At 39.8% G+C, this 19,734-nt stretch overlaps 1 protein-coding gene across 2 annotated transcripts in view; it reads right to left on the bottom strand.

The window, feature by feature from the left end:
• Positions 1-19,734, bottom strand: part of REPS2 (RALBP1 associated Eps domain containing 2) — a 281,085-nt gene that overhangs the window by 63,533 nt on the left and 197,818 nt on the right. For both annotated transcript variants that reach the window (XM_082248503.1, XM_082248502.1), the window contains exons 14-16: positions 12,710-12,846; positions 10,610-10,671; positions 7,728-7,790 (exon numbers count right to left, since the gene is read on the bottom strand). In XM_082248503.1, coding sequence (XP_082104629.1) covers positions 7,728-7,790; positions 10,610-10,671; positions 12,710-12,846 — 262 coding nt within the window. The remainder of the gene's footprint in view (positions 1-7,727; positions 7,791-10,609; positions 10,672-12,709; positions 12,847-19,734) is intronic.

The raw sequence follows: 19,734 nt of genomic DNA, 5'->3' as shown, positions 1-19,734 counted from the left end.
GAGGAGGGAAGGCGTAAATCAGACAATACTGACCCCACGAGGGCCACCAGCGCGTCTGTGGCATCTACAAGAGAATCCCTTGACCAAGCCACAAACCTCTGCACCTTTCTGTTTAGCGGAGATGCCAACAGATCCACTTGGGGGTCCCCCACCGGAGACACAGCTGATGAAACCCCTCCAGATGAAGGGACCACTCCCTTTGGTCCAACGCCTGCCAACTGAGATAATCCGCCTGCCAATTTTCCACCTCGGGAATGTGTACGGTGGAAAGTTCTGGAACTAACCGTTCTGCCCACCTTAGAATGCCGGCTATCTCCAGAGCCGCCAGAGCACTCCTTGTGCCCCCTTGGTGATTGACCTAAGCCACGGCCGTGGCATTGTCTGATTGAATGCACACTGGGCATCCCTGAAGACAATCCGTCCAATGATTCAGACACAGTCTGATCACTTGGAGTTCCAGGACATTAATCAGTACTCTGGACTCTTGCAGTGTCCAGATCCCCTGAGCAGAATGCTTGTCGAGAACGCCTTCCCAGCTGGACAGGCTGGCATCCGTGGTGACCACTGTCCAATACAAGGGGAGGAAGGATTTTCCCAGCCGAAACGCCGGAGAGCAAAGCCACCATATCAGGGACTCCTTTGTACCCTGACTCAGCCGGATCGGATTGTCCAGAGACTGCGGAGTCCTGTCCCATTTGGTCAGAATCTCCCTTTGCAGGGACCTCATATAGAACTGTGCAAACGGAACCGCCTCAAAAGGTAGAAACCATCAGGCCCATCACCCGCATAAAAGTCTGGAGGGATGGCCATTTGTTGGACAGCAGGAGGCAAATCGCAGCCTGAAATTTCTGGAGTTTGTCCAGAGGAAGGAGCATTCTGGCTACAGCTGAGTCCAGAGTCAGGCCCAAATAGTCCAGCTTTGTGGACGGAACCAGGGCAAACTTCTGAAAATTCTAAATCCAGGTGAACTCCCGCAGAGTTCATGTTGTGACCTCCAGGTTCTCCACCAGAGCAGAGGGAGACTCCGCTCACAGAAAATCGTCCAAGTAGTCCAGTACCACGATCCCCCATTGGCGTAGTAAGGCTTGCAATGGAGCCAACACTTTTGTGAAGACCCGAGGAGTGGAGGCGAGACCAAAGGGTGACGCCACTCCAGCAAAGCGGAGAAAATGCTGGTGACTGGCTTATATTGGAATGTGAAGATAGGCATCTATAGAAGCGAGGAAATCCCCCTGATGCAGGGATGACACCCTAGTTCGAATGGACTCCATTCTGAACTTCAGTACCCGCACAAAGCAGTCCAGGATTGGACGCACTTTGCCTTCCTTCCTTAGGACTTAACAGGTTTGAGTAGAAACCCTAAAAATGAGCCAAAGTCAGAACCGGGACAATCACCCCTTGAAGGAACAGGTCTTGTACTGCCCCAAACAGACCCTGTAACCGGTCTTGGGACAGGTGCAGGTTGGAAGCAAAAAACGTTGCCGGGGGAACTCGATCTTGTACTGGGACCGAATTACTTTGTTGACCCACTTGTTATGCACGAGGGAGGTCCACGGGTCCGGAAACCAGCAAAGACGCCCCCCCCCCACCCCTGAATCGGGTGAGGGCACACCTTCATGCAGAAGGAGCCTTGTCCATGGGTCTGGAGAAGCCCGCTCTCGGCTTGCTAAACCAGGTTTGTTTGGATCCACCAGAGGCAGCCCTGAAAGGCTTCGAACACTTGTCAGTCGACCCAGAGGGATGAAAAAACTTCTTATGAGCTGAGAAGGAAGGTCCACGTCTACAACGAGGTTCCTTGTCCTTAGTAGCCTGTGGAAGAAAAGTACTCTCTCTCTGAGGCCTTTAATGATGCCATCCATGGTAGCTCCAAACAAACGATCTCCTTGAAAGGGAAGATCCGTCAAGGCCTTTTTAAGTCTGGTCCGCAGACCAGCATTTAAGTCAAAAGACACACTGAAGGGCCACCACCAAAACAGAGAGGCGAGCCATCCAAAGAGGCGTCACAGATAAACTGCAGACCCTGAAACAGCTGGTCTGCCACCTCAGCAAAGGCAGGAGGGAGCTGTTCTCCCTCCAGGTCACGGCGTAGGAGCTTAGCCCACTCAGTCAGAGTTTGCAACACTAGGGGAATGGTAAATACCAGTCTCATTGTCAAATCAGCTAAGGTGTACATAATGCGGGCCACAGCCTCCACCTTCCGGTCAGCCAGATTCTTATCCACCTTCCGGTCAGCCAGATTCTTAAAGGCCAGGGACTCTTCCACCGGAATCATGGTTGCCTTGTTTAATCTGGAAACTGGAGGGTCCACCACTGGTGGCATAGTCCACTTCTTAAGGAGGGACTCCTCATAGGGGTAACGCCTAGTAAAGTGCTTAGGAACCCCACGGGGACGCTTTGGTCGTCCCCATTCTTTTGCGGCAATTCTGTCAAAATAGGCGGGAAAGGAATCACTTTTGCGGCTCTGGATGGCTTGTGAGTGCCAAAGGGTACCTGCGTCTCTGTCGCAGCTTCAGCTGCATCCTCCATCTTTAGGGTCCCATGCACAGATATGATCAGTGCATCTACCAGCTCCTTTCGTGCTTGGTCGCAGGCGTGGAGAAATCATTCTCAATATCAGAGGATTCCAGGCACATGGTCGCAGACCCAGCAGAGTGACCCATGTCTGCGGCGGCCGAATTAGATTCAGGATCTGATGAGACAGATGAGGCAGGGGAAGGCGGGGGGAACTTTTTGATAGCCGGCCGCCTCCACCAGGGGCACAAGGGACTCCAGGACCGCCGTCAGTTCATGGATGGATTGATGGTTGGGACTCGGAGGGCCCCGCAGCCTCAGAGAGGGAATCAGGTAGGGAAACGTGCTCCAAAGACTCCATGAGTCACAAGGGGGACCCCACAAAAAAGTGTAACACACTGCTAAGGGACAACCCCCACTGCGCTGGCAGCACCACCAGGTCGCCAAGCACAAAGCACAGAGCGATCCTCAGCAGAAAGAGATAGGACCCCACCAGACTCGCCACCCGCCGACACAGGCACCTGCAATCACCAGGGAAATCTGCATTACACGTGTAGCGATCAGGAAGCTAAATGATCCAGGAGTCAGCACCAGGAGTAAGAAGGGGCTTCCACCGCCGAAATCGCCGCCGACGGGACTCCACTGTCATGGCCGCTGCTATTTGCAATGCAAACCACAAGAAAATGGCCACCGGCTACACAAACTTGGCCGCCGTGTATAGGAATACACAAGGCTACAACAAAATGGCGGTGCCACGAGGCCTACGAGGGACCCAGAAATGGGGGGACCAGGCCTCAGGACAGATCCAGGCAGGACAAGGGGCCCTGGCAGGAGCCCCCACCAGGCACAACCCCCCCCAGCTAGTTGATCCTTCAGTTGCCAGCGGCACACACCCCCGCCCCTATCACCAGTAAGCACCCTGCACCTACCCCAGGAAAGTGGCATTGACAGGAGCAGTGTCCGTCAATGAACGAAAGAGAAATACCGCTTTTGAAGCGATTGTACGATAATCTGAAGGTTAGTACACAGCTTTAGAGAGCCAATCATGACAGTTCATCCGATATTATTTGAAGGGACAAGCACGAAAATGTTTCTTGTACAATACCACATCGTACGATTTTCATTTAATCAGCACAGTCTTTGTCTGAAAATAAACTACAATACATTACATGACATCACTTCTGAATTTTTTTTCTGTCATACGAGAATTTTTGTAACTTTAGTAACCAAAAAAAAAAAAAAAAGGGATGGTCATTCGTCCAAAAATCTCATAGTGTGTCCAAGGTATAAGGAGAAAAAGGTCTGACGCTTCTGAAGAAAAAGGAAGTACGTTTTTTATTTCTTTGGCAGCTCCTCATGTTGCCAACCGATCGCTTGCTTAATTTTATCAATATTATCTACCAGTTCTCTACTGACAGAGGAAGACACCAAGGTTGATTGAGGGATATTTGTGGAAGTGCTTGGTTGATCTTCCAGAGGCACCATCTCTTGGCAAGAGCCCCAGGAAGGACCTGGAAGAGCTGATGACAGTTCTGATATGGAGTCTCTCACCACCTGCTTTAGAAGAGACACCACCCGAAGACTCTCTTGTTCTTGGTCGACTGAAAAAAAAAAAAAAAAACAGACTGCAGATTGCCAGAAAGCTGGGCATCTCTACCCGAGTCTCCCACCACCTGCTTTAGAAGAGACACCACCCGATGACTCTCTTGTTCTTGGTCGACTGAAAAGAATAACTCAGACTGCAGACAGCCAGAAAGTTGGGCATCTCTACCTGATCCAGAACAGAGAGACTCGGCTGCTGAGGACCAGGAAAACAGATTTAGAAGGTCTGTTATGCTTACAGAAGCCAATTTGGCTCCCCTTTTCAGTATTACATATCTTGTAAGCCATTTGTGAAAAGGTTAAGACCTTGTTTACAAGTGTAGCCCAAGGGCAGTAAATCCCCCCCCCCCCCAACCACTGGTGCAGAAAAATGGTTTATTTTCTGCCTTCTTTTGTCTTCTATGCTCTGTTGGGAAGATTTCCTTTAACTTCTTGTCCTGGAGATATAGCAGAAGAAGTGAAGACAGTGAAGATTATCTTCACCTCTTGTGATAGTTAGGCCTCATGTACACTGCTGCTGATAAACTGATGTTTACGTTTAAGAGCAGTTGGGCATTTATTTCAGCAGCCCCTGAACTCTCCTCTGTTATCTTATCTGTCCATGTACACTAAGGGCCCTTTCACACGGGCGCTCCGTATGTCCGCAAATCATCCAATTTTTTTGCGGATGATTTGCGGACATAATGTAAGTCTATGGCATTGCGGATGTCAGCGGAATACCATCCGCTGACATCCGATTTTCTTCCTGTCAGTTCTGTTCCGTTTTTTGGAACGGAACAGAACCCTATTTTTGTTCCGTTCAAAAAACAGAAAGGAAGGACTACGCAATCCCCATAGACTTACATTATGTCCGCATATCATCCGCAAACGGATGGGATGATATGCGGGTATACGGAGCGGATGACAGAAATGTCATCCGCTCCGTGAAAAAAAAAAAATAGAGGACCGCAGCGGAGCTTTCACACGGAGCGGCCGTGTGAAAGAGCCCTAAGAGTCGGTTCACACTATGGCGACACGACTCTGTACTACTTCGGGGGCGACTTGTGAAGTCCCGTGCACCGAATGTCTATGCAAGTCACTCCGAGGTCGCCCCGAAGTAGTACAGGACCCTTTTTCTAAGTCGGAGTGACTTGTGTCGCTCCTATTAGAACGGGTCCTGTAGCAGTCAATGGACCGCAAGGGACCGCGACTTGTCAGGCTGACAAGTCGCCTGACAAGTCACAGCAGTGTGAATCGAGTCTGAGACTTTTAAAGTCGTTTAGAGGCAGTTGAGTTTAGTGGCATTCCTTTGAAAGCAAAGAAATGCGTTCAGACGGAATTTTTTTGGCATTTGAAATGCCAAATGCTTGTAACAGGGTGTAAACGTATCTAAACGCGGTAACTCGACTTTTTAAGAGTTTCATTTATATGTGTTTTCAATGGGGATACATTTCGGACCATTTTAAAATGTAAAAACGCTTCTAAACGCAAACGCCGATAAACGCGCATAAAGGCAGCATGTAAACGTGGTAAAACGGACATTTTTAACTGTCGGTTACTAGCTGTCAAGTTCCAGCGTTCAGGAGAGGTTTTCAAATGTCCCATGTACATGAAGCCTAACTGCTATGACATTTTAAATTTTCCTTTCTCTCTTGGTGACTATGGTCAGCAGGGAAAACAAGGAGGGTGAATTTACACAGCAGGAACACAGACAGCAATAACAACAGATAGGGGTTATAATGCTTTTCTAACTAATTCAAAACTAAAACATCATTTTGCCTATACATACATGTACTTAATTATGAACAAAAAGTACACATCCACCTAAATACTTACAAAACCTTTCAATCATGCTTCAATATCTGAGACCAGTGCAGTATGCATTTTGTTGCATCACAACCCTATTAGTGACTTCTTAACCCCTATATTGGACCACACAAAGGTAGGCAGAACACTCAGTGCTCTCAGTTGGGTATTATGGCGCAGGATAAGAGATGCAGAGTAGGTGCAGAGGTCTGTGGAGCACTGTTGATTAGGAGAAGAAGAAAAAAAAGATGGAAAAAAAGGGGTGTTTATTTGCAGACCTCTTTTTGTGTTGGAAAGGATTAAGGTTTTCCTGAATTTTTAAGCTAAGCACTGCTGTTACGTTTAGCTTTCTGAACCAAGTATTTATGTGGCTGCAGGTAAAATTCTAGGACTATATTATAGGTTTTAGTATTATTTAGATTGGAATATTTTATATAGTTTTTTTTTTTTTTTTTACTGGATGCATGGGGTTTTACTGTTATTTTTTCAAAGGAGATTTCATTGATTTTACATAAAGAAGCCAAGGGTGCACTAGCACTTCAATTATGGTCAATTTAGAGAAAATTATACAACTTTATAGCGTAACTAAAGGCAACATTTTTTTAAAATTTGGATAGATAAGAAAGGGGGCTAGGACACCTGTCAATTTTTTTTTTTTTTTACTGCTGTCTGTGCCCCCTCACCCTCTCTTTTTGTTCTGTTTATTGTTATCATTGAGAGTGAAATGGCACTTTTCCACTGCAAGTACCGGCTAGTACCGGCTCGGCTCTACTCGGCCCGGTTTGCTTTTCCACTGCTGGTACTGCATGGTATAGTGTCGGAACGGTTCGGTACGGTACGGTATAGGTTTGCTTTTCCACTAAAGTAGTACTAAGTTAAGTGGGTGGGATAACAACGGGGTGGGTGGGATTCTCTGACCAATCAGTGGCTAGTAGTGACTGCATGCAAAGGATTGTGGGATATGGTACCAGTTTGGTACCTGTTGGAACCACAATCGAGTAGGTACTGTTTTTTCAGAGCCGTACCGTACCGTACTGTTCGGTTCCATGCAGTGGAAAAGCAAACCTATACCGTACCGTACCGAACCGTTCCGACCCTATACTATGCGGTACCAGCAGTGGAAAAGCACAAAAGCGTGCTGAACCGGTACGGTTCCATGCAGTGGAAAAGCGCCAAAAGAAAAACCATATCCCAAATGTTCCTATTAATAGAGAGGAAATCTTCCAATGGGTACACCAGTTCTGGTGACCCCAGTGACGCCCTGGGATTCCCTCACCTTGGAGAGATTTTACCTCAATTCTTGTTTTGGCTATGGGACAGGAATTGAAGGTAAATCTCCCCTATGGGACACAGATGGCAGAACAATGACAGAGGTTATAACCCTCCCTTAAGTTATCTAAAATAAAAATAAAAACTTTGACTTTACACTTTAAATCTTATTAGCTTATTTATGATATTAGTTCAGTAACTGGTGATATTATTAATAACAGCAGATTTATATATGTGTCTGGAGCAAAAATAGGTAATCGATTACAACAAAATCGATAAACATATTACGTTTTTTTGCAAAAAAAGTACTTTCAGACCCATGGTGGGTAGGAGTGTAAAAAAACAAATACTGCTTACTATTTCTCATCTCTGGGGTATGTATGGTTGAACAGAAAAAAAAGACAGCAATACACTGTATGTACAAATATGGATGGAGACAATACGTTAACCATTTCTGCCCCAGAAACTTTGCTAAATAAAATGTAATATATAAATTACAACAAATTAAATCCGGATATAAAGTAGAGAAAGTTTAAACAATACGTCAATAAACAGCTTACTTGTTCTTGTGACTTAAAGTCCGCAAAAGCTGGTATCTTTTGCTCTGTGTTCTGGTAGGGAATCTGCCAAAGAAACACAACTCCCATTAGACAATATCGCACTATGCTATCAGTGTTGAGATGAGTTTATGCTGCTAATAGCTATAATATATGGCTTATGAAAAAGATATTCTCTTGGCAGCTGTACAGCCTGCTGTTGTAGGAATTTATAGGTCTTTCCTAATGCACTCCAAAACCAACGCATCCCCCTGTTGGCTTAAGACTCATCTATAATCTATTTTCAAACAGGCCTCACATATGGCTAGAGAAAGTAAAAATCACATCTTTAAATGACAGTGGAGCTTAATAGGAAACATAATATGTTTATGCCCGTATACATAGGTATTCAAGCATATGGTTGCTCATATAGCTTGGCATAAATAAAAAATTCTAGGCTGTTTATCTGTTAGTTACTCTCACTACAAACTACTATCAGAACAGAAATCACAGAAACAATGTCGGAAACAAATTGTGTGGTGTATTAACCAATAATAGCCCAGACATTTTCATGCAGTCAGTGCAAAAAAATATCAATGTATTTGATGCAGCGGTCAATGGGTTTTTTCAGAAGTACAAAAGGCAGTGAGCAAAATGCAGTAAACTATAGAACCATTTAAAAAAATGCATTTACTGAATGCAAAAAAAGAGTGCAAAGTCTTCTAGCAAAGCACCGTTTTAGCTGATTTTCTACTTAGAAGGTAAGAGGGGAAGGATGGGGCAAAACCATGTAAAAAAAAAAAGAAATTAGGATTTACATATATAAATTAGCATTCTTATAGTTATACTAGCAATTAAACAGACTTGGAAGACAAATGTTTGAAACAAAGATGTGTGATCTGTCCATGCTGCTCCTGTTATGTAAATGCTCATGCAGATACAAAAATTTTTAAAATATTAACTTCACTCAGATATAAATTAAAGCAGATCTGTATTCATTATTTCATTTTGATTTTTTTGTTTTACTGCAAGCAATGTTAAAGCAGCAGAATTTAACTTGGTATCAGTCACTTGAAATCCCCTGTACAGCAGAGCTCAGACCTGGTCTATACAATTCCCTCCACCTCACACATGCTCTAGTTCCCAATAAAGGTCTGTGCTGTCATGCTTTATCACTTGCCACAAATCTGAGTCATTGAATAACCTGTAAAAAACACACCTGTAAAGGCCAGGCTATTTATGATGTTTGTGCATGTAGAATCGTTTCAATCAGTAAGTGCCGGTTCACATTTTTGCAATCACAGAGATCGCATGTAATTTGGAGCGCACTGCTCCTAAAATTACATGCGATCTCAGTGTGGTGAAAATTCAGCCATACAGTTTGTATGGATGAATTCACACCACAATCGCACTAAAACACGCACAGGACCCTTTTATTGGTCCGCAGCAGAATCGGATCGCATGGTGGTTCACACTAGTACGATCCGATTCTGTGCAAACTTTCAGATCGTACTGCGATATGCAATCTGATCTGGGGGTGTCGTTAATTTTTAATTGACACCCCCAGTGTATCGCATATGGCAGTGTGAACTGCCAGGGGGGCGGATGCAATGCGGGAACATGCTGTATATCCGCAGCGTTCCCGCATCGCACAAATGTGAACCAACACTTAATGTGAGTTCCCTTACTTAGTTCTATATAACAATAACATTTTTACACTTGTTTGGGAAATGGATTGGATGACTGCACACCCATATGATGCATACAAAAATTATTTGAAAAAGCATCAATAAAAACATGTCACAATTGGCATATCAGCAGGGAAGAAGAGAGGTTGATGCATTTTACATGTTAAACGTGCTTTGTCAAAACCATACAGAACACAACCATCATTTTTTCTCCAATCGAGAATTCCAGAGGGTTTGAATTTGAGTGGCATTTGAGTCACATTTATGATTAAAACCTTTTAATTTACTATATTTGAACCTGTGGAGATTTGATTTGATGGGAATAAAGATAATTTCATAGTAGTTAAATATATGCACAAAAATAGTTTTTTAGAATATAAATCCCCATGGTTTGATAATATTACAAGAATATAGTCATATTTTCGTCTTTCAAGTGTATGTTTCCGAATTTGAGCCCGTATTTGTTTTCACATTTTGTTATTTATATTTTTTTCAATATACATAAAATGCATACATTTTTTTCAGAGTTTGTGTGTGGTCTGTTATGGACACATATATTTAGTATTTTTACTTTATTTTGAGTTCATTGTTTTATGTTCTTAATTTTGGTATTTTTTCAGATTACTTTTGGTTACTTTTTATTTTTTATCTGTTTTCTTGAAGAATGGATTGAGCAATATGGCTTCATGTGAAGCGGAAACAGCTGATTAAAGCTCTTGGATCCCATCAATTCATGTTTTAAACCTGTGTAACCATGTGATATTTACTATAGATAGGGCTATGATGGTTGTGTCCTGTATGGTTTTGACAAAGCACGTTTATCGTGTTAAACGCATCAACCTCCCTTCTTCTCTGCCGATAATCCAATTGTGCCATGTTATTATTGATGTTTTTTTTCAATACATTTTTGTATGCATCATATGGGTATGCAAACCTCCAATACTTTTCCTTTCCATATGTGTCTGTGCCAGTGACAGGACATGCACCCCATACTACAGGCTTGGAAGTAGACACCACAGTTATGTTCATTCACTTGGAGCAGCAGCATTGTTCTTATTTCAAAGTTTTTACACTACAGCCACGGTTTTCAGGACATTTCCCAATCCCTACATGTCTTGCAGAGTTCATAAACTGCATGGGACCCACGAGCTCTGTTCCCAACCACAGTGGGTATGCAGGTTAAATGTAGCATGATTGTTATAGTAAACATATTCTTACCTGTGACACACCGGGTCTTGGAGGCAGAGCAGGAGGAGGTTTTATCCATCCAGCTCGAGGAGCTGTAAATAAAACCATGAAACAGAAAGAAATATGAATAAGTGCACTCAATTTGATGTACTTCAGCAGCATGAAATATATTTTTATAGAAAAAATAATCATGGGCCATGCAAACATTAAAACTATTGTGGGTCTAATTTTCTGGACTGTATTTAATAAGTAGCTGTGAGGGTTTACTAAAATCTAGTCATATAAAAATGCAACAATGGATTGTGGTGTTGCCACAAGGAACTGTAATTAAGATGAGCCTACACTAGGTCACATTTTATTTTTTTTAAAACAAAAATGTAATATTTTTGCAGAGATAAAATGACCATAACTGAACAATCGATGCCACCAGAATATTTTTTGTGACTTCATCTAAAATTGTTCTTGTTTATCAGCTCTAACCTTTCCTATACTTGGATACATTCTGTAAACCTTTTTGATGATGACTTTAGACATCTACTAACAGCATATCACAAATTATTAGATTGACAAAGAATATTAAAATCATTTTAAAAATGATTTCATATTTCATTTCCAAGTGCTTCAGTTTTTCTCAAGAAGGCGGCCTATTGCAAAACATTATTGATTTTTCCTGCAGGTTGTGAAAATCCAATATCATAAGCTATCTTTACTAAAGATAAATCCAGTTTCCAGCAGCATGATCTGGCCATATATTTGCATCAATGTTTGCTGTAAACCTTTAGAGGTGGTGCTGTTTGCACTGAGCTGAATGAGCAATCTGTCTTTGTCCTCATCACTGAATCTATCAATCATTGCACTAATGATGTTCAGCTTGTTGGGTTTTAATAATCATTTTCCTCTAAAGTGAACTCCCTGGTTAAAGTATAACTAAGGGCAAAACATTATTTTACATTTTGGATAGAGTGGAGATGAATCAGAACACCTGTCAGTGTTTAATGTGGTCTATGCCCCTGTTACGGAGATTCTCCCTCTCTATTTGTCCTGTTTACCAATTATCATTGAAAGTGAAAGTACAAATATCCCACATTTTGGGTTGTCCCCAGAAAAGTAATAGAGGGGAAATCTTCCAATGGGGACACTAGTTCTGGTGATCTGAGGGTCCCCAAGGAATTTCCTTAATTTGCAGGGATTTCCTCTCACTTCCTGTTTGGCTATCAGATAGGAAGTGAAGGAAAATCTCTGCAATGGTACACAGATGTCAAAAAACAATTTTTACATGGGTATAACCCTCCCCTACTCGATCCAAAAAAAAAAAAAAAGTTTTGCCTAAAGTTCTACTTTAATTGCCCATTTTAATGCAGACTACATTACATTTGCTACTGAGTTTGGAGTGGTTCCCTTAAAAAAAAAAAAAAATACTCTGAACTAGATCCCCACATATAACATAAACCCTATAACACGAAATGTAAGGTAGGTAAAAACCATAGAAACCCAGGCCATTCTGTTGGCTTTATCGTACACAATGCAAACTACAGTATAATGCTATAGATTATCCACATCATTTTTGTTTTTTGTGCAAGTGCATACTGCATTATAGATTTTTCTTCTTACTCAGCACTTTCTAATTATGTTAATTGAAGGTGAATTAGAGCTAACTACTGATTTCTATACAGCAAATTACAGTGCAATTTTGTCTGGCTGCTTGATATAAGAATTTCTGCTAGCTAACAGTATAATCTGCTGTGATCACAGTTGGTTTTCTAGAGGTAAAATCCTTTAGACCAAATCTTGCGTTAAAAATTTTGGGCAATTTAAATAATCAAACAAAGCAGGCTACTCTATTATCTGTTTGAGAGTAATTTACCAAAAATAGATTTGTAGGAATGGAAGCATTTATGAGCGCTAAAAGATGTCAGATTGATAGCCTATACCACATAACTAAGCACACCAGGAATAGGGGAAAGCCAGACAGTGACTCATCTGAATCAGTTGATCAAATGACTGGGTTAGTCATATCTAGCTGATTAGTATATCAAGAAAGGGGTAAATATTGTAAATATTTAACGTGTTCCTTTTTTACACTGTAAGCAGCATCTTACAATTATATAGAAATGATTAATGAGTGATAACCTGGGGAATGGTGTTGGATGATTCTGTTTAAGTCCAGTGATGAAGCTCTAGAATGGGTTTTCTGAGGTCTTGGTGGTGGTGTAGGAGGTTCTTCTACTTTCTTCATAGTTTCCTCTATAGATGTGCTGGAATATGACCTGAAAGAGAACACATTAAATGTATTGTAATATGTGAAAAAAAAAAACTAATTATGAGAAAAGCAGCTCCCAATTTTGACCTCTAGACCTAGACACATTGCTATGAAGATCAAAAACTAAGGGATTTCCAGTCACTACTTACCAACCAGCCAGCAACCAGCCAAATTAACCTGTCTAACAGTATGCGTTAAAAACAGGAGTTTAGTTGCACACATTGCTATGAAGCTTGTGCAAAGAATCAGTTTGGCTCTCATTTGATGACGCTCATCTGTACTAATTGATGCAGAATATGTACATTTCCTCTTGCTATGGTGTCATGTAGTCAGTCTTCACTGTGAACTCAGAGCACATCTATAATATGTTTTCATTTCAAGCGCTGTTGTCAATTTGGTTTATGTTCCTTGCCATATTTTTTATTCCCTGCACCACTCTCTCTACCTTTACTTTCTCAAGGATCACCAGCACAATTACACCATTTCTTGTAAATGTATTAGCAGGATTGACAAAGGCCCTTGCCACCACTATTGTACATAGTTTACATCTAGGAAAACACACCCTGCCCCCATCTACCAATAGGAAACAAATAGTTTTAAGCGGAGATTTAAAGTAGATGTAAAATCTAACTAAATTACCCAGGCACTGTGCATGAAAACAATTTGCTATTTTTTATAATAAAATACTTTTCACTTTTTGTTGTCATTTTTTTTTTCATCTCAGTGTTGTTTATGTCCTTCAGTCTCTTTGTTTGCCTATCTACATGCACTCTCTTTGTTCGGGTAAGTTTCCTGATGGTGGTCCTGATGGCAGAGTATGGGGTAGATTTACTAAAACTGGTGCACTCAGAATCTGGTGCAGCTGTGCATGGTAGGCAATCAATTTCTAAGACCTTCAAAGTTATTGCACATTGCCCGGGATCTTTACAGGACCAGAACTTCTCCTATGTAGCCTTGGAAATTGTTTTGGGTCAGCTTCCGCTTCCACCGTTAAACAAAAAAATGGCCATACATGGTGAAGTAAGTATGAGCAATTTTATTCCCAAAAAAAATTTAGATGGGTACTCACAAGCAAGAATATAACTCAGGCATATACAAGGAACTCGTGTGGCGCCGCTCTCGGCGTGCGTTCCACACACAGGAAGTTCCTGACCGGAAGTGACGTTTGTTTTGGTCCGCGACCGGAAGTGCGTCAACGCGTTTCGCCGTCAATACAGCGTCTTCAAAGACATCACTTCCTGTTAGCGGAGGCTCTTTATATCGTAGCCTCTCGATGCTAATTTCCGGAATCTAATTATTTAAACTTTGGCAATCGATCATAAACCATATATCTTATCCAATGGCATTGTTATAGTGGAATTACTCATCTATAACCTTTGTTATTTAATTGATATATCTATAATATTCATGAGCGATTGTTACGTCCGGGCATCACTTCCTGTACACAATGCTTATTTAACCCATTGTTTATCCTGCTGTTTTACAATGTTAAAAACATCAAAGATATAAATATTTTATTGTGTTCTCATTAAATAGTTATTCAATTTTTAATACTAAGTTAATTGATGATAATAAAAATAATAAAAATTCATTAAAATTGATCTTAAATTAAACAAAATAAAAATAAAAAATAAAATTATAATAATAGAAAAACCTGTAATATGTTCCTATAAATAATGGGACAATTGATATTTTAATAATATGATATACATAAATCATTAAAACCTTTATATAAATTAATATATAATCTTGAATTATAAAAACATGTAAATATATGTGTGGAGAGGAAATATGGTCATCAGAGGAATATAATAATATAATAGTATATATAGTCAATTCTGAATTTCTATACTAAAAATAATAAATAAAATGTTAATTAAAAAAAGGTTGAGAGGAGATTATATATATATATAAACATTTTATTCTTAAAGGAATAAAGGATATTTAGGGAGGGTTACCAATTGGATAGGAAACAATTGACATCTAAGTCTACGTTCAGTCCTTTTGGTTTGAGTGTCTCCAACCGATGGATCCACTGGGTCTCGTTTTGTGACACTGCTTTTTTAAGGTTACCACCCCTCCAGTGGGGTTCTATTTTGTCTATGGCACAAAAGGACAAAAGGGTGGGGTCACTATGATGGAACAATTTGAAATGGTGGGAAAGGCTGTGTTTTTTAAACCCTTTCTTTATATTGGAGACATGTTCTCTCAGTCTCACCTTCAGTTCCCTTGTGGTCCTACCCACATATTGTAGTCCACATGGACAAGAGAGAAGGTAAGTTACATGTGTGGATGAACACGTTATAAATTTATTGATTTTATACATTTTACCATTAAAAGATGATTTAAAATTCATATTTTTCCTTTTTCTAAACCTAGAGGTGCGGCAGATCATACACCTGCCGCAACTAAAGAACCCATTCTGATCCCAGAATGTGCCTATTTTTTTAGGTGGATTGACCACATTATGTGCTAGTTGTAACCTGAGGGTTTTAGGCTTGGTATAAATGAACTGTGGTTTTGAGGGAAGTAAAGTTTTAAGAACATTATCTTTTAGTAAAAGGTGCCAGTGCTTTTTTAAAATCTTCTCCATTTGGGTGTGCTGTCTTGAAAAGCTGGTGAGGAATGCCATACTATAATCTCTATTAGTCTTTTCTTTTTTCTTGAATAGATCCTTACGTTCAATATTTTTAACTTTTTTCTTTATTTTCTCCAGATCTTTTTTCTTATATCCCTTTTCAGAGAATTTATTTATGATTACTTCTGCTTGTTCATCGTAATCACTTTCTTTGTCACAATTCCTTCTTATCCTCATTAGTTGACTGCTAGGAATTGTATTGAGCCATCTGGGATGGTGGCAGCTACCTATGGGGATGTAGCCATTGGCATCCACTTCTTTAAAATAGGTTTTTGTAAAAAGTTTGTTAAAATCTTTAAAAATACAAAGGTCCAAAAAATTGATACCTTCCAAACTATTTGTGTGGGAAAAAGAAATGTTATATTTGTTGTTATTCATAGATGATAAAAATTGATCTAATGTATTCTGGGTACCCCTCCATATAATAAAAATGTCATCTATGTATCTCTTATAGGTGATGAGTTCCTTAGGTCTGTTTTTGAAAATTTGTTCACTCTCCCATTTCCGCATAAATATGTTTGCTATGGAGGGAGCATATTTTGCTCCCATGGCGACTCCTTTCTTTTGTCTATAGTATTCTTTCTCATGCCAAAAAAAATTGTTGCTCATTGCGAGGTCAAGACCTTGTAGTATAAATTCCTTTTGTTTCGTTTTTATTTCCGTCTGGTCCAGGGCCCATTTTGCTGCTTGTAATGCATGATCCTGCTTAATGTTTGTATAGAGGGAGTTAACATCTACTCCCACTAGAATGTCACTTTCCTCTATTTTAATATCTTTTATAATTTCCATAAGGTGTTTGCTATCTCGCAGGTAAGCCAATCCTTTCTGTGCTAGCGGCTGAAGAAAAAAATAGAGGAAAGTGACATTCTAGTGGGAGTAGATGTTAACTCCCTCTATACAAACATTAAGCAGGATCATGCATTACAAGCAGCAAAATGGGCCCTGGACCAGACGGAAATAAAAACGAAACAAAAGGAATTTATACTACAAGGTCTTGACCTCGCAATGAGCAACAATTTTTTTTGGCATGAGAAAGAATACTATAGACAAAAGAAAGGAGTCGCCATGGGAGCAAAATATGCTCCCTCCATAGCAAACATATTTATGCGGAAATGGGAGAGTGAACAAATTTTCAAAAACAGACCTAAGGAACTCATCACCTATAAGAGATACATAGATGACATTTTTATTATATGGAGGGGTACCCAGAATACATTAGATCAATTTTTATCATCTATGAATAACAACAAATATAACATTTCTTTTTCCCACACAAATAGTTTGGAAGGTATCAATTTTTTGGACCTTTGTATTTTTAAAGATTTTAACAAACTTTTTACAAAAACCTATTTTAAAGAAGTGGATGCCAATGGCTACATCCCCATAGGTAGCTGCCACCATCCCAGATGGCTCAATACAATTCCTAGCAGTCAACTAATGAGGATAAGAAGGAATTGTGACAAAGAAAGTGATTACGATGAACAAGCAGAAGTAATCATAAATAAATTCTCTGAAAAGGGATATAAGAAAAAAGATCTGGAGAAAATAAAGAAAAAAGTTAAAAATATTGAACGTAAGGATCTATTCAAGAAAAAAGAAAAGACTAATAGAGATTATAGTATGGCATTCCTCACCAGCTTTTCAAGACAGCACACCCAAATGGAGAAGATTTTAAAAAAGCACTGGCACCTTTTACTAAAAGATAATGTTCTTAAAACTTTACTTCCCTCAAAACCACAGTTCATTTATACCAAGCCTAAAACCCTCAGGTTACAACTAGCACATAATGTGGTCAATCCACCTAAAAAAATAGGCACATTCTGGGATCAGAATGGGTTCTTTAGTTGCGGCAGGTGTATGATCTGCCGCACCTCTAGGTTTAGAAAAAGGAAAAATATGAATTTTAAATCATCTTTTAATGGTAAAATGTATAAAATCAATAAATTTATAACGTGTTCATCCACACATGTAACTTACCTTCTCTCTTGTCCATGTGGACTACAATATGTGGGTAGGACCACAAGGGAACTGAAGGTGAGACTGAGAGAACATGTCTCCAATATAAAGAAAGGGTTTAAAAACCACAGCCTTTCCCACCATTTCAAATTGTTCCATCATAGTGACCCCACCCTTTTGTCCTTTTGTGCCATAGACAAAATAGAACCCCACTGGAGGGGTGGTAACCTTAAAAAAGCAGTGTCACAAAACGAGACCCAGTGGATCCATCGGTTGGAGACACTCAAACCAAAAGGACTGAACGTAGACTTAGATGTCAATTGTTTCCTATCCAATTGGTAACCCTCCCTAAATATCCTTTATTCCTTTAAGAATAAAATGTTTATATATATATATAATCTCCTCTCAACCTTTTTTTAATTAACATTTTATTTATTATTTTTAGTATAGAAATTCAGAATTGACTATATATACTATTATATTATTATATTCCTCTGATGACCATATTTCCTCTCCACACATATATTTACATGTTTTTATAATTCAAGATTATATATTAATTTATATAAAGGTTTTAATGATTTATGTATATCATATTATTAAAATATCAATTGTCCCATTATTTATAGGAACATATTACAGGTTTTTCTATTATTATAATTTTATATTTTTTATTTTTATTTTGTTTAATTTAAGATCAATTTTAATGAATTTTTATTATTTTTATTATCATCAATTAACTTAGTATTAAAAATTGAATAACTATTTAATGAGAACACAATAAAATATTTATATCTTTGATGTTTTTAACATTGTAAAACAGCAGGATAAACAATGGGTTAAATAAGCATTGTGTACAGGAAGTGATGCCCGGACGTAACAATCGCTCATGAATATTATAGATATATCAATTAAATAACAAAGGTTATAGATGAGTAATTCCACTATAACAATGCCATTGGATAAGATATATGGTTTATGATCGATTGCCAAAGTTTAAATAATTAGATTCCGGAAATTAGCATCGAGAGGCTACGATATAAAGAGCCTCCGCTAACAGGAAGTGATGTCTTTGAAGACGCTGTATTGACGGCGAAACGCGTTGACGCACTTCCGGTCGCGGACCAAAACAAACGTCACTTCCGGTCAGGAACTTCCTGTGTGTGGAACGCACGCCGAGAGCGGCGCCACACGAGTTCCTTGTATATGCCTGAGTTATATTCTTGCTTGTGAGTACCCATCTAAATTTTTTTTGGGAATAAAATTGCTCATACTTACTTCACCATGTATGGCCATTTTTTTGTTTAACGGTGGAAGCGGAAGCTGACCCAAAACAATTTCCAAGGCTACATAGGAGAAGTTCTGGTCCTGTAAAGATCCCGGGCAATGTGCAATAACTTTGAAGGTCTATGATTATCTGCAATCTGGTGAGTGGGGAACCTTGAGGGGCACCATATCACTCTGCAAGCACCTTAATTATTTGGCACCTTGGCACCTTAATTGGATCACTATAAGGACTTTTTCAAGCACTGAATATTTATTTGGACTATTTTCAATCACTTATTTATTGTGCACTATCATATTTAATTATATATTTATCTGTTACTGCTCAGATATTTATAAGCACTTAGCACTTTTTTTGTATATTTGATCATACTGATTATTGTATTTATATCACAACACTTAACACTTTGTTTTGAGCTAGCGCTGCATAATTTCGGTTTCATCATATTTTCCTAAGACTTTCTTAGTGTCTGCAGCAGCTGCCCAATATTGCATTTATCTTTATTTAAATTCTCACGTTGTGTAGCGCGGGTTTAATTTTTGTTTTTTCACAATCAATTTCTAACCTCAGCTTGTTTAATTAAGCTTTGGCAATAAAATCTTGAAGCGGACTGGTTTCTTTGCAGAAGTAAAGGCCCGTACACACATACCGATTGTCGGCCGTATATATTCGGCCAACGTCCGATCGACCTATTGTCGGCTTGTTAGTATGATGCTTTCGACAACCGACTGCGACTTTTCGGCCGAACAAAATCTGGTGTGCAGGCTTTAAAATTTTTGTTGGCCAAAGAACGGTCGATTGTTTGTCAGTCAGTACAGATTTCGGCCGACAAAAATGTGACGATCAAGACTGGGCATGCTCAGTGAAGAAAAAACACACGAAAAGTAGACCAGAACATGACATCACTTCTGCAGTTGGTTGTTGTTGGCCAACAAAATTCGTGTGCAGTCTTGAGCACTTTTCAACCAACAAAACAGCACCGGACAAAAGACGGCAGATCGTTCGGCCGACAATCG

This window comes from Pelophylax lessonae (assembly GCF_965119305.1).
Source record: "Pelophylax lessonae genome assembly, chromosome: 2".
Taxonomy (NCBI): domain Eukaryota; kingdom Metazoa; phylum Chordata; class Amphibia; order Anura; family Ranidae; genus Pelophylax; species Pelophylax lessonae.
The sequence above is the reverse complement of the archived record's forward strand: the minus strand, read 5'-3'. Positions and strand labels throughout refer to the sequence as shown.